The 22446-nt window shown below is 38.3% G+C and overlaps 1 protein-coding gene across 1 annotated transcript; it reads left to right on the top strand.

Annotated features, from left to right (window-relative positions):
* Positions 1-780: 780 nt before the first annotated feature.
* Positions 781-21124, top strand: C9 (complement C9; the record flags this gene model as incomplete). The annotated part of the gene is made up of 11 exons (XM_084305127.1): positions 781-866; positions 8522-8639; positions 9293-9440; positions 10779-10926; positions 12677-12815; positions 14086-14301; positions 15346-15586; positions 16480-16608; positions 18382-18560; positions 18808-19036; positions 20976-21124. The coding sequence occupies 11 exons, from the start codon at positions 781-783 to the stop codon at positions 21122-21124; spliced, it is 1782 nt and encodes a 593-aa protein (XP_084161253.1).
* Positions 21125-22446: the final 1322 nt, after the last annotated feature.

Below are 22446 nucleotides of genomic sequence, written 5' to 3'. Positions count from 1 at the left end.
CAGGGAGGAAAAGTATTTTTGTTTTTTTTTATTATTCATGATATTGCAGAATATCCTTGTACTAGATTATTTAAAGTTTGAGTCCAAATGCTTAAGTAACTGCTAAAAAACAAAAAATAGGTTATGTATGAGTTACTTCTATTTTGTGACTGTGTCCACCACACAGTGCCTTAACACAGTGCCTTAAATCTGAATTATAAAAAACTGCTGAATAAGAATTACTTTCTAAAGAGTAGCTCATGTTTGAGGTTTGAGTGACAGAGTGAAAACTAGAAGCCTACTTCAAAACATCAAAAAAAAAAATTGTGTTGCTCTTTTATATTGGCATTTGGGGGGGGGGGGAGGAATGCTAGGACTTTTTTTCCTCAAATGCAACAAAAGAGGATTCCAAACATGTTAGAAACTGAATTCACCCTTGTAAACAGCTCTGCTTTAGGAACTACTTGTTCCTTGTGTAAGTCACTATGATTGCTGTTACTAAGCAGTTAGTTTATTTTAATTGAATAGAAAGCATCTTCCCTATATTTAAAAAATACTAGTAAATGCTCTTTCATTGTGAAACTATGGAGATTAGGAAATAGTATAAAGTAGAGGAAAAAGCCAAACTTTCTGAAAAGTGGACTTTAGGGCACTTACCGTAAGTCAGTTTTGGCTAGCAACTGGCATTTTTCAGTAAGTGCTGCCTTTTTTTTTTTTCTCCTCTTGGTAATAAATAACAAACAGAACAAATAAAGAATTTGCAAATTCAGTTTCAGGATTTCTTTCCTGCTCAGACACAAAATGAGAAGCATGCATGTTATCCTGCAGCTAATATTCATATTATGCAGTTTAGAGGTGTCTGCCTCACTTTTGGGAGAAAGCAGAAGGTAAGAGTCCTCAGTTTTCTATAGTTGCCTGTGCTATTCTTTTTCTCCAACATAGCATAAGCCACCAATGTGAACATTTCTACTGGCAGCTTGCTTATATATTTGGTGAACACAGGAACTTCTTTCCTTGAAGTTGTTGTTTTGTTGTTGTTGTTGTTTTTTCTTCAAGAAGTAAATCAAAATGGTTTATTCACTTCACTTATTTTGCCATCAATTACACTGATAGCTGTTGAAGCTGTATTCTTACTCTTATATTCTTATAGTGAGGGTGGAGCTCAAGCATCTTTTTTCCGTTACATGCTGAGTGTGAAAATATAATAGAATCTCAATCATTATATTTCTGAAGATGCACAATTTTATACTGATAGTACTTATATTAGTATCTCAAGTCTCCTAGACTGTATGTCTCTAATTTGGAAATATAGCCTTCGGTTTTCAGTATATGCATTGCTAGAAGGAGAAGGACTACAGGCTCAGTCTCTATTAAAACATCATTTGAAAACTGAATAACTACACAACCAGAAACAGCTCTGACTGGTCTATATCTCACTTATGAGAATAGACAGTACTAAGTGGTATTAGAATGTAAGTCTTAATAGCCAAATGCACATTACGAATGAATCAGGGTCTGCCTGCATTAAGACTTATATTGTGGTATGTGAAGTGTTTTGTGATGGCATGAATGCTGTATTAAAAAAAAAAAAAAAAAGTTGCTTCTTGCATGAGTGTCTAGGCCTGAGGCTGGATACTGCTATTGATGTTTGAAATAGCCAAACTGACTTTGAAAAAAGAGCCTTCAAAACCATAAGTCTTTATGTTTCTCCCTTTCCTTGTTTTTGGTAATGGTTAATTGGGCATCCAGATCTAACTAGAACATAGCTTCGATACATTCATTTATCAATAATCCAGCTAGAATATAAGACTTCTGAAGCAGGCAACGTGGGCCAGACCCTCGTAGCCAATGGCACTAGCAGCTGCAGTTGTATCATAGAACATCCCAAGGATCATCAAGTCCAGCTCCTAGCACCACGCAGGTCTACCCAAAAACTCAGACCATTTGACTAAGAGCACAGTCCAAATGCTTCTTAAACTCTGACAGGTTTGGTGCTGTGACTATGTCCCTGGGGAACCATTTAAGTTCATTGTCATGTAATGCTATCATGCCTTCAATTACAGGGAAGCGATGACTTCTTTGTTGGTCTGTTTTATCCATCAGACCAACCCTCTTTCTCAAGTCATCAGTTTTTTAAATGATGGACTGAATAGCTCTGTATTTTGATGTATGGATCAATAACAAATCACCAAGGCTGGTTGGCTTGAAGCTGCCAATAAAGTAGTTTGCAATCTAAGACAGGTGAAAGCAATTTTTGTGTACTGATTGTGAAACGCCTTTTTCTTTCAAAAGATCATTCTTCCATTCCTCAAACCTTCCCAGTGATGGATAGCACAGAAAGTATTTTGGTTTCCATACTTGTCTCTAAAATTCTTGCTCTGATTTACCACCTTCAGTGACACTCTTAGAAACTGAAATGCTTTCTTTTCTTTGATATTTAAATTGCGTGCCTCAACATCTCCTGTTTCAGCATGACTTTTCTGTAACACTTTCTCCCTGGGTTTAATTGTAGAATCATTCAGGTTGGAAAAGAACTCTTAAGATCATCGAGTCCAACCTTTAACCTTGTACTGACAAGTCCACCTCTAATCTTACTGCTAAGTTTTGAATCTACATGTTTCTTGAAAGCCTCCAGGGATGGTGACTCAACCACTTCCCCGGGCAGCCTATTCCAATGCAATACAATTCTTTCAGTAAAGAAATTTCTCATAATATCCAACCTAAACCTCCCCTGGTGCAACTTGAGGCCATTTCCCCTCATCTTATCACTTGGTGATTGGGAGAAGAACCCTATTCCTGCCTCACTACAACCTCCTTTAAGGTAATTGCAAAGTATAGTAAGGTCTCCTGACCCTTTTTTTCCCTAAGCTAAACAACCCCAGCTCCTTCAACTGTTCCTCATAAGACTTATCCACTTCCATCATTTTTTGAGAATAAAATATGGAAGTGGAAAAACTCAGTTTTCCTCATCTCTGTCTTTCTAAACAATGTTGCTCAATAAAATGCTTTTTCCATGGGTGTCCATTTGAATTTCCAGATCAATATAGATAGGGCTCCATTTCAGAGTTCATGACGTTCACTCACAATGCTTTTTTTTCTGATTTTTTTTTTTCCTGCTGTAATGTCAATTAGATCCAAAACCTCAAAGCTGGACTTGCAACAAATCCTGTGAAACTTGTGTCCAAATCTGGAAGGGACCAATGTGCATAAGTACTCACGTACTCACTCATACGTACTCACTCAGAATGAATATTCTTGCATAAGTTGCTAGGTTGAGCTTGTTTAAACACCTGCGCTGGCTGAAAGCTCAAAGACCACCATCGCCTCCAGTTTGTGGAAAGGCAGTTGAAGGCAAAACTTCAGTTTGCACTGAAAAGTTCAACTTGGCATTTCCTGCCTGATTTGTTGTTGTTATTATTACTATTATTATTTTTTACTGCAGACTCAAAATAATGTTTTATAAGAAACTTTAATGTAGAATCTAAGAATTCTCACAGCTTGAGTCTGGTCCCTTCTTTAGGTTCTACTCATAGACATTGCTCTTCATAGACCATTCTTAACTTCTGCAAAGGGTTTTGGCTGCATTTTTAATATCATAAATGTTCAGAAATGCATTTCAACATAAAATTCCATAATACCTTAATGCTTGGTTATTGTTAGGAGTAAGATATCCAAGTACTTATAGAAATCCTACTAGGTGTCCCAATGTATATTTAAGGTTTAGTGTCTGTGGGCTCCAACTTCTATTTTTAAGAAAAACTTGTCAACCTTTTCCCCAAAATACTAGTGTAGGTGGTGTTACTCTTTGAGATTTATAGTCTCACATCAGTAAGTACATATAAATGCCATACTCATAGATATAGGGAAGAATAAGATGATTCTTATCCACTTGCTAGAACACTGATTTTTTGTTTCTTTCCTCTGATGATGTTACTGTCATGCAGAGTTTTGAAAAATATGTAAAAGACAATGCTTTGAAAACCTGCTGTACAATTTTCTACTTAGGAAGTTACAGTAAATTTTAGTATAGCTGAAATATTTGTAAAGACGAGCTAATTGCAGGCAATGAAATTGGTTTTGAAGGTGTTGGATGGCAGCTGGGCTATATCAAACTTAAAATATCTTATGACTTCTCAGAAATTCATAGAACTGTAGAGTTATGGAAAAGTCTAGCATAGAAGGGACCTCTGAAGAGCTGGTACAAACATTCACTTGAAAGCAGGGCCTTGGTTTGGGTTATCTAGGGCACCTGACAAGCATTCTTTAATATTGTCAGTGAGAGACATTCTACCTTTTTCCTGGAGAATCTATTCTAATATTTAATTGTTCTCTTGGTAAAGATTTTTTGTATTCAGACAGCACTTATCCTGAGGCAACTTGTGCATGTTGCATCCAACTTCTACCTTCTAGGAATTTACCCCTTCTATAGAATTTTCTGTGAGATGAGATATATATTTTTTTCCTTTTCTTTCCTTCCTAATTTGAGTTATAAATCCATTCTTAATGTCGCACAAAGTAAGTGTGACTGCAGTGCAGCTTAAGGTGGAATTATTTCAAATAGGTTACCTAGACTGAAATGTTTGTCTCAAATATGTAAGCATGCATACTTAGTCAATCTTTGAAGTACATGCACCTTCCAAAAAGCTTAGGGATCTGTAAACCCCAACAGCACTGGAAAAATAAAGTTCAACCACTAATTAACAACATAAAAGTAAAATAAAAGGTTCAGATTAAGAGTACAGTGATTGATCTAATCTAATTGCTGAATCAGAGTAGAGACAGGGAAAAAAAAAAAAAAAAAAAAGTCTGTTTCTGGTAGTGGCCATTAGAGTATGCTCCAAGAAAAAGTAGCAAGAACAAAGCAAGTATTCAATGTCATTTCCCAAGCTCTCAACCCTTTCAGATGCCAACAACAGATTATTAGTTTAGATGTTATTGATTTTGATTTAGAGTCCAGCACAAAGTTAGTGAAAGGGAATTACATATAAAATTGACTTTTCACAAGGTTGGATGCACATTCTGTGCTAGCTACACCAATTCCTGGTGCTTGGTACACAAAATAGCTTCACACTTCCCTACCAGATTTTGAGAGGTCCGTTGCATTTCCATTGCATGGAAAGGATTTTTAACTCTCTGCTTATCTCATTGCTGCTACCCAGAGATATTGGGCATATGGATGCTTTTTGCTTTCTCCTTTTTTTAGAGTCTCACCTGTTAAAAGCAACATCCTCTGTCTGGGGTCCATATATTGCAGGCCTTGGGTTAAGGTTAAGAGGCTTCTGGGAAAAGTTGTTTAGGATCCACAGGCAGGACAGTGGGAGTGTGTGTTATGAATACTACCAGCTGCAGCTGCAGCGCCTTTTTACTGCTGGTGTGTGTGACAGTGGAAAGTTTGAGGCATCAGAGCTAATACGGGTGAGCTGAGTGTACGTATGAAGAGTTGCACAACTACCCAGTGGCCACCAAGCTACTTAAGATTCAATGACTGGAACAAAACATAGGTCTACTTAGTGTCTCACTAACAGTTTATTATGTATGTAACCTGAACATACAATATATAGCACTCCAAAGCTGAACTGACTGATGTATCTTCCTTGTCCAAACAACAGATTTCTCAATTTTGTGGAATCAGGTTACATTTGTTTGGTTTCTTCATGTATTTGTATAAGGGAGGGAGGTCAAAGAGTGGAGGGCAATGCACTACCTGCAACGAAAGCTCATACATCACACTGCAGGAGCTGCGGATCTGCCAACCAGCTGGGACCTGCAAAAAAAAGGGGGCCCACTGTAGAACAGAGGCAGCAGCATTGATGTGGAGAGGTGCAGAGATAGAATTGCCTTGCAGTGGATGAATACTCAGCATTTAAATGTCAAAACTGGTGTAAATGATAAAGAGTAAAAGTTAGGTACCTATACTCCATCATTCTTTTGCTTTCAGCACTACTACCTGTGAGGTTAAGGTCAGCAGTAAACTACTGGATTTGTTTTTCAGAACAGAAGGGTCATTCTACAGGGCATCAGTTTTTTAATGTCTAGCTGTAGGCACTTTCAAGAAACTCAGTTTCTATCAAGTGATGGCCCTTCACTTACTGAAAGCCAGAAATATTTTAGTATTTAAAACTGGGCACTAAAATGAAGAGTCACTCCAGAAAATGAAAGCCTTTGACTGAAATCTAACTGGCAAAGTATTCAACTCAGCAAGCTGAAGAATACTTAGATAACTAAACATTTGTCTGCTTTTTCCAACTATGTAAGTTAGACAGTTAACAAGTAATACTTTTATTTATGAGCCTTCTTTTAACTCAGGAAAATATTTAAACATTTATTTATGCTTAGGGCAACCCCACACAGTTAATAAGTTGAGAAATTAGAAATATATATTGAAGTACTATACCAATTTCACAGAATTACAGAATCATCTAGGTTGGAAGAGACCTCCAAGATTACCCAGTCCAGCCTCTGACCTAACACTAATAAGTCCTCCACTGAACTTCATCACTAAGCTCTACATCTAAACGTCTTTTAAAGACCTCCAGGGATGGTGACTCAACCACTTCCCTGGGCAGCCCATTCCAATGCCAAATGTAAAGAAGTTTTTCCTAAAATCCAACCTAAACCTCCCCTGGTGCAACTTCAGCCCATTCCCCCTCCTCCTGTCACCAGGTACATGGGAGAATAGACCAACCCCCACCTCGCTACAGCCTCCTTTAAGCTACCTGTAGAGTGCGCCCCTGAGCTTCCTTTTCTCCAGGCTGAACAAGCCCAGCTCCCTCAGCCACTCCTCATAAGACTTGTTCTCCACACCCCTCACCAGCTTCGTTGCTCTTCTCTGGACTCGTTCAAGCACCTCCATGTCCTTCTTGTAGTGAGGGGCCCAAAACTGAACACACTACTTGAGGTGCAGCCTCACCAAAGCCAAGTACAGGGGGGACAATCACTTTCGTAGCCCTGCTGGCTGCACTGCTTCTTATACAAGCCAGGCTGCTGTTGGCCTTCTTGGCCACCTGAGCACACTGCTGGCTCATATTCAGCCAACTATCCACCAATATTTTCAGGTCCTTCTCCTCTTGGCAGCTTTCCAACCACTCATCTCCCAGCCTGTAGCGCTGCTTGGGGTTGTTCTGCCCCAGGTGCAGGACCCAGCACTTGGCCTTGTTGAACTTCATACAGTTGACCTCAGCCCATCGGTCCAGCCTATCCAGATCCTCCTGCAGAGCTTTCCTACCCTCAAGCAGATCAACACACGCACCTAACTTGGTGTCGCCTGCAAACTTACAGAGGGTGCACTCGATCCCCTCATCCAGATCATCAATAAAGATATTAAAGAGGACTGGCTCCAGTACTGAGCCCTGGGGAATGCCACTAGTGACCGGCCTCCAGCTGGATTTGACTCCATTCACCACAACTCTTTGGGCCTAGCTATCCAGACAGTTTTTAACCCAACGAAGCATACACCAGTCCAAGCCAAGAGCAGCCAATTTCTTGAGGAGAATGTTGTGGGGAATGGTGACAAAGGCCTTACTGAAGTCAAGATAGACCACATCCACAGCCTTTCCCTCATCCACCCAGCGCGTCACTCTGTCATAGAAGGAGATCAGGTTCGTCAAGCAGGACCTCCCTTTCATAAACCCATGTTGACTGGGCCTGATCGCCTGGTTGCCCTGCAAGTGCCATGTGATGACCCTCAAGATAATCTGCTCCATGAGCTTCCCTGGCACTGAGGTCAAACTGACAGGCCTATAGTTCCCTGGGTCTAACCTCCGCCCTTCTTGTAGATGGGCGTCACGTTTGCTAGCCACCAGTCAACTGGGACCTCCCCTGATAGCCAAGACTTCTGATAAATGATGGTAAGCAGCTTGGCCAGCTCCTCCACAAGTTCTCTCTGTACCCTCGGGTGGATCCCATCCAGCCCCATCAACTTGCATACATCCAAGCGCTGTAGCAGGTCGCCAACCATTTCCTGGTGCATCCCCTTCCACCAGCTCAGGGTGCTGGGTATCCAGAGAACAACTGCTCTTGCCACTAAAGACTGAGGCAAAGAAGGCATTAAGCACCTCAGCCTTTTCCTTATCTCTTGTAACTAAGTTTCCCCCCTCAACCAGTAAAGGATGGAGATTCTCCTTAGTCCTCCTTTTTGTACTTATGAAGTACTATAACAATTTGAGATGTACTGCTGTGTCTTTGTATTTAGCTTTAAGTATGCAGAGTATATTCACTCTTTGAATAGGGGAACTGCAGATATTCTCTGTGTATTATTGTATGATTCTCTTCAATAGCACAACCCACAAGAAGTATGAGTATGCATAATGATCTAAAAAAGGGGGAAAAAAGCAGGCTGAGTAAATGATATTTTTTTAAGCGTAATTTTAAATCAGCAAAGAGCTTAAGGTTAAGCAGTGGTCTATACATTTTGTGTACCAAGAACTGCTATAAAAGTAAAGGAGAAAACAACTTGAAAGTGCTTCCAAAATATCGGTATATGGTTTAAATGCAAATTCAAATGTTATTTTAGTGTACTGTCCTGGAATGTTTTGTTTGACAGCTCTTCAGAAAAAGCTTTCCACAGGGAAACAAGAGAACTGAATGCTCCATACCCAATAGACTGTAAACTGACCAGCTGGAGTGAGTGGGGGCCCTGTGACCCATGCACTAACCAAAGGGTAAGCTGTAGTTGGAAGTCTTTGTAACAAGGCAAAAAAAAAAAAAAAAAAAAAAAAATTATCTGTCTGCCTTTTGGTTGTGGGAAAATATCATATTGCAACTTTTCATGTTGAATGTTTGTGATTTGATTAAACCCGTAATCATTTCAGACCTGAAGCCATAACAGTAAGTAAGACTACATCCAGATGTACAAAACCATTCAAGAGCTGTAATTGAAAAAATTTTGTTGACAGAAAAAATCTTTTATGGCCACATAAATGTTTCTGTTTCTGTAAAGAGCATCACTTTTTAATAGATTTTCCCTTTTAAAATAAGAAGCAATCTTTTTAGCAAAAACTAAGATTTTTGTTTTCTTAGGGGAGTTCTTATAAGATTACCAAAAAATGAAAGACTTGAAAGCATATAAAATGTGTATGATATTTTTTTTTTTTTTTTTTTTTTGGGGGGGGGGAGTGAAAAATATATTTGCTAAGATACTGATTCAATGTTCCTACAAATTTACAACATAAGCTGTGTCTATGATTTTTCAACCAATAATTTCACCAAAGATGCCTCATTTTGAGAAGTTCTAAGTTCAGTGGAAATTCTGCAGTTCTGGTATGTCTTCTCTTTTGTCTTGAAGCAATATTAAAACTGCTATTTATATTTTAAGTTTCGTTCTAGAAGTATTGAAAGATTTGGCCAGTTTGGTGGAAAATCGTGTGTGGAGACTTTAGGAGATACACAGAACTGTGAAAGTGACCAAGTCTGTCCTGAAGAAATAGAACCAGACTGTGGTGCTGACTTTCAATGCAATTCTGGTAGGTTTTGTTTCCATACCATCATGAGTTGTGCAATAGTTCAGCAAATCACATCTCACGCAGTTCTATGAAGAAGTTCAATCAGTTTGCACTGAAGTCAAAATGCATACACAAAACAGGGTATATGCTTCAATGCTTTTCTATTTGGGGATGATTTTCTGAAGCAGAACATTATTGCTAAGGATTAAAGACAGTCCTGAATGTGTAGATAAGTGGGTTGCAAAGCCATGAGATCAAAAGCAAAAAGATAAAGAATGCTTGAGAAAGGGGTACATTCCTTCCATCTGTCAAAATAATATGCCTCAGATCTAAATTATTTTCCCTTGTTTTTCACTCCATGTTTAAAAGCTATCCACAGACTGTTCTTTCTTCTAGCATTCCCGTTCCATCTGGTATAGAATCCTGTTTTATGAAAAATCACTGGGACAAAGCTAGGACTGCAGGAATTCTAGCAAAATGGATAGGGAGGCATAATGACTAACATGGTATGGTACTGGGGACCAACAAGTCTCTAGATTCAAAGATCTTAATTTATAAAGTAATACAGTCATGGCATATGAATTAGATGAATTCAAGGTTCGTCACAAATGAAAACAGAATAAGTTAATTAAAACTAATCAAAACAGGAAAGGAAAGATGCTAGGTGAATTTTGAGTTCCAAGCTATTGTCAGTATTGTATCTTTCTGTGAAGTCCAAGTAGAGAAAGAAAAATTAAAAAGCATGTATTTAATTATTAGTTCAAAGCCATTGTGTGACATTTACAGGTGAAATAGTTCATATTAACAAATGGTTTTATTACTATTATTATCTTAGGGCTAAATTTATTCAAATCTTTAAATTCTATAAGAAAAAAAAAATCAATCTGTGTATAAACTGTGATATCTGACATCAGCAGAATTAGTTTTTCACTGTTGCATTAGAATATCAATCATTATAATTCATGTTCTCCAAATAGTAACAATTTAAATAATTAAGAAATAATTCTTTGCTGATATTGGAGTAATGTCTTCCTGTATTCTCCCAATACATTAAAAAAATCGAATAATGAAAAATTAATATAGAAATAACCACAAGAAATGATAACTTTCTGCAAATGACAGCAGTTCTCCATCTCAGTAAATTAATAAGCAGATTGAATAGTATGGTGGGGTTTTCTGTTTATTTGTTTTTTAGTGTTTTTTTTTTCATTCTAAGGAGGAAGAGAGAAAATTCTTTGTGAAACTGGTGAAACTATACAAAAAGAAAAACCTCAATGAAGAATAGGTAGGGGTGTCACTTAATGTCCATCTTGGAAAGAATTGGATTCATTCAATAATTTTTTTTTTTTTTTTAATTAGGTCGATGCATAAAGCGACGGCTTGTGTGTAATGTGGATAATGACTGTGGAGATTTTTCTGATGAAGATAACTGTGAATCTGAACCACGATCACCATGCCGTAACCATGATATTGATGTGTCTGAAGTTGGCAGGACTGCAGGGCAAGGGTATGTAATGAAGGGAAAAAGAAAAAAAATAAATGTATTTGACATTGTGAAGAGTCTAGGATTGTCTCCAAAGCCAACTGAAAATGCTGGGACACTGGCATTCCCAAAAGAGGAATCATGGTTTCATTTGTATTCGGAAATGCAACATAGCTTTCAGAAAAACACCTGACTACTTTTGATATTGTGTACTTGGGGAGGATAAATATTTATCCAGACAGTGAATACTAAGTTGATCAATCATTATGTTAATATGCAGACTCATACATAGATATTACATTAGTATTTTTAAAACACATTATTTAAGCATAAAATATATAGGTATATTTTATATTTATATATATATATATCTTTTATATATATATATATACACATATCTTTTCAAGTGATAATTAATAAGGAATCAGTCATTCCCCATTACTTTACTAACATGAGAATCTAAAAGGGAGAAAAGTTCCCTTGATTATTTTATACTACAGGCTGCCTTACTGCAACAACACTCTGCCTATAGGGTGGGTTTTTTTCATTATTGTTCTTCACTTCCCCAGATCTTGATTCATTTATAGTTTTCCTCATTAATCTAAGTCGAAAATTTATCTTTCTTTTCTCAGACCATACTGTATATATTTAATTTCAAACAGAAAGAAGGTGTGACATACTGTGTGACAAATTGAGTCAAAAGACAGCTATCCAAACAGGAACAGAAGAGGAAAATAAAAGTATACTACAGCACCACCTTGTGTTTAAATGAAAAGGGTGCATCCTGCGTTTCATCTTGCAACAGCATGACTGCACAAGAGCAAAATCTCTGCCTTCGTAGTATGGGGAACTAAGACAGATGGGCCTTTATTATTATTATTATTATTATTTTAGAAGAAGAAGAAGCTACTTTATTATTTCTTTTAAAAACCATTGCTGATGTCTTCCATGAGAAATGTAGAGATGCGCATCTGCGGTACCCAATGCTGCCAATTTAGATGCACTGATAACCATTTTCTGCAGTTAGTTAGGTACATGTATCAGACATAAACACTGTGCTTCCTGGAAAGATTCAAATCTATGAAGGAGTTAGAAAGCCAATAAACAACATAAAATCCCCAAATGAGCAGCTGTTTTCAGAAGCAATTCTTGTACACTGGTAGATAGATGTGTAGAACTACATAGTCAGTGTGGTTTCAGGGTTTGCAGTGGTTCAGATTTGCTCTCCAAGGAGTTCTGTTACTCCTCTAAGTCACTCCCTGGGAGAGGAGACAAAGCTAGGAGCAGTTGTATATTCCTTCTACATGAATCTTGTGCATTCTTGATACCAAAGTTCCTAACAGCAAACAAAATAATAATGAGTTATGCAGGGAAAAAAAAAAAAAAAAAAATCTATATATATATGTATATATACTATAATCTATACTATAATTTAATGGTTCCTCACAAACATGTTGTTCAAGAAGAAATGTTTATTCTCTCCTTCCATTCCTAAGGTTCTTACTGCATTATCTATCTTTTATTTGCCTGTTTCTTTCTAATATATGACCTTTAAAATAAAGTGCTTTACACATATGTAGTATTTTATCCATTACATGAATGAGAAATTAAGAAAACAAAGGATGAGACAAACTGCCATGGTGGAGCAGGTACCTTGCCCCTATTCATCTCTTACAAAAATTAGGCTTTTCCTTTCATAACACCATTGCTTCCAAACTACATGTGCTGACACCTTCTTTTTTGAAGCATAACCTGTCCTGTATTTCTATTGCAGAATCAATGTTTTAGGGATGCAGCCAATGGCCAGCCCATTTGACAATGAGTTTTTCAATGGTCTTTGTGAAAGGGTTCGTGATGGGAATACACGGACATATTACCGCAAGCCGTGGAATGTTGGTGTTCTCAATTATGATGTAAGTCTAAGTTCTTCTATGCAAGTTAGAATGTTTTAAATGAATGCTGAATCTTGACTTCCTCTCAGAAGGCCTGAAACCTCTTTAAATAAGTTAGCAGCAGCTTTTAAGCCTCATACTGCCAGCAAAGTCCGGAGGGAAACTGGTTATGTTATCATATGCCTTAGCAATTAAACTCAGTTGTTGCAGATAATTTACCACACGTTTATTGTTGCACCTGTGTATAGTAAATGAAAGTGTCTCTGGAATGTTTACCATATGGTTGGATGATATGCATAGGAGATGTAAAAAACTGAATACTATACCTAATTTTACTGGATAAAGCAGCAATCAAAACTTTTTCAAGGACACACAAAAGACTGTGATAAAAAGGAAGGCAGAACATTTTGATACTCTGGTGCTCTCTAAGTATCTTAATCAGTGACAAGTTTCTCTCTCCTGTTGTTAAAACAAAACAAAACAAACAAACAAACAAACAAAAAACTTTCAATGCAATTCTGTTATGTGTTAGTGTATATATATATATATATTTAATTTGTGGGAAAAAAAATAAAAAATAAATATACACTGCCATTAAGGCATTGTGTTCCTGTTTTCTTCTAAAGATGAGACTTGTTACTTACATCACATCTGTTCTTGGACAGCATCATCTCTCCACTTAATGAGGGCTTTTTTTCCATAGCAGTTTCTGACCACAAATGGAGATAAAAAGATGCGGACAGTCTTGGGAGCCTGGGTCTCAGGAGTGGCTGAATATACAAGGAAACTGCATAAAAACTCCCATGAGGTTCTGAGAGAATCAAGATAAATCAAATTACTCTTTTTTACTGAATCCCATTCTCTAGCAGAGTCAAATTATTTAGAGATTTAAATGTGTATTTCCAAGGAAAATTGAAAATTTTCAAGGAGAAAAAAAAAAAAAAGTTTTTTTTTTTTTCTGTCAGAACATATTTTTCTATTCCTGAATGTCATGAAGCCTTTACTAATACATTCTGTGGAATTATTTTGCTATTCAGATAAAATATCTTCTCTTTTAATTACTCTTTAAGTTCAAAGTCAGTTTGGATACCATATGAAGTAGACAGGTAGCTGCTTCACAGCCCTAATGGTTCTCCGCTCTATTCACATAAGTGCTTGTTTTTTTATAATTTTTTGTTGTTGTTTTTGTTGTTCTTGATAAGTAAAATGTGCAAATTCAAAGTGCTACATAGATTTTCCTGTTACTATCTGTTCTGGCTTCTCATATAACCTTTTCATCTTCTTTTCTAAGACAAAAGCAGGCAAAACCTTCACATCTGAGTTCTATCGTGATCATCTAAAAATGATACGAGAGGTGTACATGGACAAACAAAAAAGCTTCAACATTGGCCTGTCTCTGAAATACACACCTACTTCAGGAAGTAACAAAACTGCAGGAGGAAACTTAAAGTTTTACTATAGCAAGAGTACAAATTTAGGATCTATGTTGACTAGATTCACAGAAAGGGTAAGTTTAATCACGCTTGAGTATTTAATGTAATCATTTTATAAATAGTAAAATTTAAACAGTGTTAGCATAAAAGCAGGAAGAGCCCAGAGACAACAAGAAAGTAAGGGATTTTTGCTGAATGGCAGAAATATTTGTACCTACAAAACTTTCTTCATGGAAATGTAGATGCCTGAAGAATTTTGTCACTTCTAAAAGCCTTTGAGTCAGCATTTTAACATCTTTTAAATGGTCAGCTGTTAAATTCCTTTTATATACCTCCTACTAGGCACTGCTGTTAAGGAGGTCACAGAAGTACTACAGAAAATAATGGGGTTTGGAAGGCATGTGTTTACTTAGAGTCTTAACTGCAACTATTTCACAAGATGTCATGTGGTACAGGCAGCTGCTAGGTCCTAGTTTAGACTATGATATAAAAATATAGAGTGTAATGTATGAGTATATTGGTTAGTAAATACTACAATTAAAATGTATATATGGCTCACATGCCTTGAAAGGATTTTTTTCTTGATAAATTTTCATTTTAAGATGCAAGGGTGGATTTTTTTTTTTTTTTATTGGAGCCTTTCATGCTGACAGTCTGAGAAAAACAGAGAAGTGATCCACAATAAGAGAGAGTGTAGTTCTGCTTTAACTATAAACAAAGACTAAACTCCATCTGACCTCAATAGGCATGCAGGAACTGGCTTCTGTTATCTGGCAAGCCATGTGGAATTATTTTTCTGTTATAAAAGTCCGAATCTTTAGATATTGTACCTAAAGAGAAGAACTTGTCATCAAATGGATCATAAAGGGCTTGCTGCAATTAACAAAGGAAGACTTCTGCAAAAATGCAAGAAATGAAGAAGTCTAAATTTCTTGCCTCTTCCTCGGTGTAGATTGGAGAAGTTTTGTTTCAATTTAACAAGTTCGTGTCCAAAATGCTAGACTGAATACCATGTTTAAAAGGGCTGCAGTTTCTTTATAAGTAAAATAAAACATATTTTCCTGCTGTATTTCATACCAGAATGGTTCTCTCATCTGTTTTCTTCTCCCTGTATTCAGAACCAAACCTTTCTACATGTAAAAGGAAAGATTCAGCTGGGAAGATTCCAAATGCGGAGTCGTGATATCCGTCTCACAGATACTTTCCTTGACGATCTAAATTTTCTGCCTGCTGAATACGATAAGGGGGAATATTTCAAATTCCTAGAAGACTATGGAACTCACTATGCAGCCTCTGGAGCTGTGGGAGGAAAATATGAACTTGTGTATGTTCTGGATAATCATGCTATGTCTCTCTTAGGTATGTGTTTTGTTGGTCTAGCTAGAAGATGCAGATTGGCACGAAGTTTCCAGTCATGAAGAGGTGGATGAGGATAGACTTGTGTATATATAACACTACTAAGAACAGCACAATTCAATGTGTTCGGCTTGTGGCACACCAGTGGCACTTCAAATTATCCAAGTTCAACAGAGATGAGAGTCTCTGTAACTTATTTGAAATCTGCTTTCTGAGTCTACAACTTAGAAAACAAAATATTAAACAAACCTCTTCAAAATATCACAGTAATTGGTGCTATATGATTCACAAGAGGTCCCCAGTGCTTAGGAAATCTGTCAAAACTTTAAATCTGGTTTGCTTGTCGGTGTATTCATCTGGAACTCTAAGAGTTGGTGATGGCATAAAATAAGGAATAAATTCAAGTACTTCCTAGAAATTGTGCAGACACTTCAAATGCAGTCATCCTCATATTCATTGCATGGAAGAGGAGAAAGCAGAATACAAATAGGAGGAAGAAAGCATAAACATTTCCAACAGCACCAGTAGCACTGAAACTTATCCTCCAATAATATAATCACACTCCTTGAACAGAACAGAACAGAACAGAACGGAACAGAACAGAACAGAACAGAAAAGTTAGTTGGAAGGGACCACCAAAAATCAAGTCCAACTGCCTCATTACCTCAGGGCTAAACAGAAGTCAAAGCATATTATGAAGGGCATTATCCAAATGCCTCTTGAAAACTGACAGGCATGGGGCATCAACCACCTTGCTAGGAAGCCTCTTCCAGTGTTTGAACACCTCCATGGCAAATAATTTTTTTTCTAATGTCCAGTCTGAACCTCCCATGGAGCAGCGTTGTGCTGTTGGTCACTCTGTCCTTTAATAATCACCTAATTATTTCTGCTTCCAGATATCAGTGTAGAAGATGTGAAGAAATGTCTTGGCTATCAATTTGATGTCAATGTTGAATATGACAAGATTAAGGGCAGTCTTGAAATGTCTGGTGATAAATGCGGAAAGATCAAAATGCAGGATAAATGTAAGTACATCCTTATTTTACATTATGTCTTTTGCTTAAGGAAAGGCAATAACAATTTTTTCTCCTTACAAAAATCAACATAGTTGCTGCTATTTATTAGGGAAATGACAGATCATGTACCCCAGTAAAGGTAAAGCTGCCATAATTCCACACTCCCAAGCTAGGCTGAGCATGTGTTCCCAGTACACACATGTACAACATATACAACACACCCATAGATATATGCATGGCCAAACTAATCAATATAAATAGAAACACAGCACTCATACAAACACAAACAGCACCAATGGCTTCATCCTGTTCCCCTCACTATTGGATCAGTACAGAGGTCAGTCAATGGAAATATCACAGAATCACAGAAGGGTTGAGGTTGTAAAGGATCTCTGGAGGTCACCTGGTGTGAAACCCCCTGCTCAAGCAGGGCCAACTAGAGCAGGTTACCCAGGACCATGTCCAGATGGGATATGAAGACCTCCATGACTCTTTGGGCATTCCACCACCTCTCTGGGCATCCTTTGCTCAGTCGCCCTCACAGGAAAAAAAAGTGTTTCCACATGCACACAAGGAACCGTCTGTGTTTCAGTTTGTGTCCTTTGCCTCTTGCCCTGTCACTGGGTACCACTGCGAAGAGCCTGATACCACTTTTTTTACAGACTCCCTTCAGATACTAGTACACCGTGATGAGATCCCCCTGAGCCTTCTCTTCTCCAGACTGAACAGTCCTAACTCTCTCAGTCTTTCGTCATAATAGAGATGCTTCATGTCTGTGGCATTTCATTGGACTCCAGTGGTTCCACCTCTCTCTTGTACCGTTGAGCCCAGAATTGGAAACTACTCCGGAAGTGAACTTAAAGGCACCTGAAGAGAGGGCAAAGTTCACTTCCTGCAACCTGCTGGCAAAGCTCTTCCTTATGTGGTGCAGGATACCACTAGTCTTGTTTGCCACAAGGGCACACTGTTTGCTCATGTTCAACTTGGTGTCTGCCAGGATCCCCAGTGCCTTTTCTGTAAAACTTTTTTCCAGGCAGTTGGCCCCCAGCACACATAGGTGGATGGGGTTGTTCCTGCCCAGGTGCAGGACTCTGCACTTCCCTTTATGGAACTTGTACATATACACAGCAGCACAACCTTCAGGTCTATCAGCCCCTCCTCAATATACATATATATAGACTATATAGGTACCTCCAGCAGCTGACCTTCGACATTTAAATGATGCAGTAAATGTTCCCTATCTGTTTTGTTCACCCTGTTTTTGGCACCTGGATATACAATACTCCAAGGCCCACATGTCCACTTACATTACTGGTAGGGATCAGCAGACCAACGATGCATATCAGCACACAGACATGCCACACACACTATGGGTGACTCCAGTAATCGGCCTTAAATGCTTAGTCTACCCAGCAATTGTCTCTTGAATCCTCATCTCCAATTGCTTCCAATGGAGACACACACGCACACACATGCAGACAGGTCATTTGCAATTAAATTAGGAAACCCAATATCTGGTTATGACCTCCATAATGTCTCTCATTTTGCTCTATGCCTTTCTTTCCTTTCAGATATTGGGTTTTCTAATTTAATTGCAAAATAGATTTCATCCTACGAAATAGGTATGAGCAAAGAAATATGGAATTCCACCATGATTAGTGGGTGAAGGGTTCCTCTCTCAATTATCATTTTACAAAGGTGGACTGGTTGTGCTAGAAGGACAACCATTCATCAGGAAGTATGGACATTAAACTTTATTCTTCATCTTCTTTCTTTCTGCAGTAGAATATAAAGATGATGCTATCATTGATGATGTTATTTCCTTAGTTGATGGAGGGAAGGTTGATTTTTCAGTTAAAATAAAAGAAATGTTACTGCGAAGATCCAAAATGGTTGACGTAGAAGATTACATACAGTGGGCTAAGTCCTTGGTTGATGCACCAGTCGTGATACAGGAACGGGTAAGTTCTCTTTGAATCTGTGCCTCTTAGAATCTGAAAACTTCTGTTGTAAAATGGAGGTGAGTCTCTAAGTTTCATGAACTACCAGATAATTTCTTCATTTTGACAGTTTCTTCAGACGCTTATTCTAGTGATGTGTATATCAGCACTAAAGGATGGTTTCCTTTATTGGTATCAAAAGTATTCAGAACTACAGAAAAGTCTGTTAAAGATGTGCTTTTTTTTTTTTTTTTTTTTCCTTCCACAGCCTTCTCCAATACATACACTTGTTCCAGTTAAGATAAGAAATTCATATTTAAAGAAACAAAATTTGGAAAGAGCAATTGAGGACTACATTACTGAATATAGTGTGTGCAAATGTGAACCCTGCAAAAATGGAGGCACCCTTGTACTGATAGATGGAGCTTGTACATGCATGTGCTCAAGCTACTTTAAGGGAATTGCTTGTCAGATTCCCAAATCTACAAGAGTTGAAGGTTAGTAAATTCTCCAAGCGGACTAAAACAAGCATAGTTTTTAGAACAATATCCAGGGAAAATGAGCCTTCACAAGGACATAAGGATGTCATAGCACTCCCTTATTCCTACTCCAGTCAAATCTCATGGGTATAGAGTGTGGATCTTAGTAGAAGTTACTGGTTTCTTTTGATGATAAAAGCACTCTAAGATAGAAGTCTTTGTCCCTATATATCATTATATCTTGAAATTACAATACAAATACATATATCATTGCATCTTGAAATGACAATCCAAATACATTTAAGTAAGTAGGAGGATGGTGGTATGATGGTAAGGACCAAGGCTGTAAGTTGAGGTCAGACAAAAGCAATCTCAACATGTCATAAGCTGTTTTGTCTTCAGTTTCCTGCAAAAGCACTGTTGTTGCTAACACATGACCACATTTCATACTTACTATGCTAGATTAATATTAGATTGGTCCACAAAGGGGAAGACGGATCTAAATGCAGTTGCATACATGGGGAAAAAATAAATAAATAAATAAATAAATAAATAAAAATAATAATAATAATAATAATAATAATAATAATAATAATAATAATAATAATAATAATAATAATAATAATAATAATGTGCAGTAAATTCAGTACCTGTAGTGGAGACTTTGAAGTACAGATACCTTAGAACTTGATATTCATGCAGTTTCCTAGGGTGACAAAAATGCTGAAACATCTGGGCCCTTGAACAGTGCTACTGACAAGGGCATTTTCAAAAGCTAAATCTGCGTAGCTGGGATATATGCTAGAGGGTGGAATGATGAAGATATTAAAGAGGGGCCGGTCCTCTTTAATATCTTCATTGATGATCTGGACGAGGGCATTGAGTGCACCCTCAGTAAGTTCGCAGATGACACCAAGTTAGGTGCGTGTGTCGATCTGCTTGAGGGTAGGAAAGCTCTGCAGGAGGATCTGGATAGGCTGCACCGATGGGCTGAGGTCAACTGCATGAAGTTCAACAAGGCCAAGTGCCGGGTCCTGCACCTGGGGCGCAATAACCCCAAGCAGCGCTACAGGCTGGGAGAGGAATGGTTGGAGAGCTGCCAGTCAGAGAAGGACCTGGGAGTGATGGTGGATAGTCGGCTGAATATGAGCCAGCAGTGTGCTCAGGTGGCCAAGAAGGCCAACGGCATCCTGGCTTGTATCAGGAACAGTGTGACCAGCAGGGCTAGGGAGGTGATCGTCCCCCTGTACTCAGCTCTGGTGAGGCCGCACCTCGAGTACTGTGTTCAGTTTTGGGCCCCTCGCTACAAGAAGGACATGGAGGTGCTTGAGCGGGTGCAGAGAAGGGCAACGAAGCTGGTGAAGGGTGTGGAGAACAAATCCTACAAGGAGCGGCTGAGGGAGCTGGGCTTGTTCAGCCTGGAGAAGAGGAGGCTCAGGGGCGACCTTATCGCTCTCTATAGGTACCTCAAGGGAGGCTGTAGCGAGGTGGGGGTTGGCCTGTTCTCCCACGTGCCTGGTGACAGGACGAGGGGGAATGGGCTTAAGTTGAGCCAGGGGAGTTTTAGGTTAGATGTTAGGAAGAACTTCTTTACTGAAAGGGTTGTGAGGCATTGGAACAGGCTGCCCAGGGAAGTGGTGGAGTCACCATCCCTGGAAGTCTTCAAAAGACGTTTAGATGTAGAGCTTAGGGATATGGTTTAGTGGGGACTGCTAGCGTTAGGTCAGAGGTTGGACTCGATGATCTTGAGGTCTCTTCCAACCTAGAAATTCTGTGATTCTGTGATTCTGTGATGATCTTCAGAGTCACCATAACTGCAAAAATCAGAATTAAATCATGGACCACTTTGTGAACCCTCAGAAGTGCTAGGTAAAAATCTCTAATTAATGATCTTTCTGTCACTGCACAGCAGACAGAAAAATATTGGACTAATCCTAGTATGATGTCTTAATACCAGTTGTCACTGATGGAGGCTGGAGCTGTTGGAGTACCTGGTCCACCTGCATCAATGGTGAAAGCACTCGAACTCGCCAGTGTAATAATCCTACACCACAAGATGGAGGCAGACCATGCCAAGGAGAAGCCATTGAAAAACGTCCCTGTTGAGAAGAAAATGTTCCAAATCAGGTAAGCAGCATCTCTTAAGTACTGTTACTCTGTTATTGCTGTTTTGAGTGGTCAGCCAATATTTGAGACATTTCAGTGAATGCGTAGGCTTATTTGCATGTTTCATTTCAATCTGTGATGGTAGAACTTTTAAAAACAGACACTTGGTAGCTCCAGTTGCTGAATTGTTAGATTTGTCTTTGAATGTCTTGAAGAGAAACATTATATCACAGAAGTATGAGAGTTCTGGAGAAGAAGACTAAAAATCCAGCTCTTGAAATCCAGATTTCACCTCCAGTTAGACTTTACTTTAGAAAACTTAGGTCTTTGGAAGAGAAAAGATATATTTTCTGCACATGATATAAAAAGACAGTTTGGGAGTCTGAATTCTCTTACTTGATAAGTAGTATGCTTAAATCCAACAGTTACTCTTACAGTAATGTTGAAACTTTTCACCTGGAAAAAGTTAGTTTAAGAGAATGTTTAGCAACACAGTTTTGTGAGTACTGTTTCCAATACAATACTGCAAAGAAAATCAAAACATGTAAGCAGGATTTTGAGGGTGTATGCTCTGGTCCACAGAATGGAAAGGTCAATCTCAACTTTCTTCATCTGCTCTGAAGAAGATTTCATGCTGCCTGGAAATGGCAATAAGAGTTTACAGGCCCAGGAGGAAGTGTTTGTGTTTTATGCTTAATATGTTACCATAAATTCCCTCTTTTCTTCATGGCCACAAGAAGAAAAGAGGTCACAAAATAGGGAAAGGATTTTGCAAATTTCACCATTGAAACACCTTGATGGTCTTGCAACATGAGTTATACCTGAGCCAAAGATACGTAACAGACCTTTTCTTCCAAGCCAGCTCTTTCACCTTCAACAGAGTTCAATTAGGTCCACTAATCTACTTGTGAAGCACTCTGAAGAAAGAATAGCCAGCAGAACATGATATCACTTGTGGGCTGTCTAGTCCTAGATCAGACAATTATGAAGTGCTTCCTACAGCAACTCATCTCCATGCTATCAAAGCTACTCATCTCACAAGTTATGTCACAGCTGGAAGAGCAAAAACTGAGAGAATATGACAGAGAGATGTAAAATCCAGGGTAATGTGAGATGGAAGTGTAAGAACTAGGAGACGTTAGATAAAACTGGCAAGTGGCAGATTATAAACAAATTGTAGACTGGTCTTCTACACAGTGGACATACCAAAAGGAAATACACATTTTAGGAACCTTACGAAAAACTAACAGAAGTTTCTCAAACATATAGAAATGACCTTCATTTATGTAGTCTCTGAAGTATCAATTTTTCTGGGATGGGAG

Source organism: Netta rufina (genome assembly GCF_964035555.1).
Source record: "Netta rufina genome assembly, chromosome: Z".
Taxonomy (NCBI): domain Eukaryota; kingdom Metazoa; phylum Chordata; class Aves; order Anseriformes; family Anatidae; genus Netta; species Netta rufina.
The sequence above is the reverse complement of the archived record's forward strand: the minus strand, read 5'-3'. Positions and strand labels throughout refer to the sequence as shown.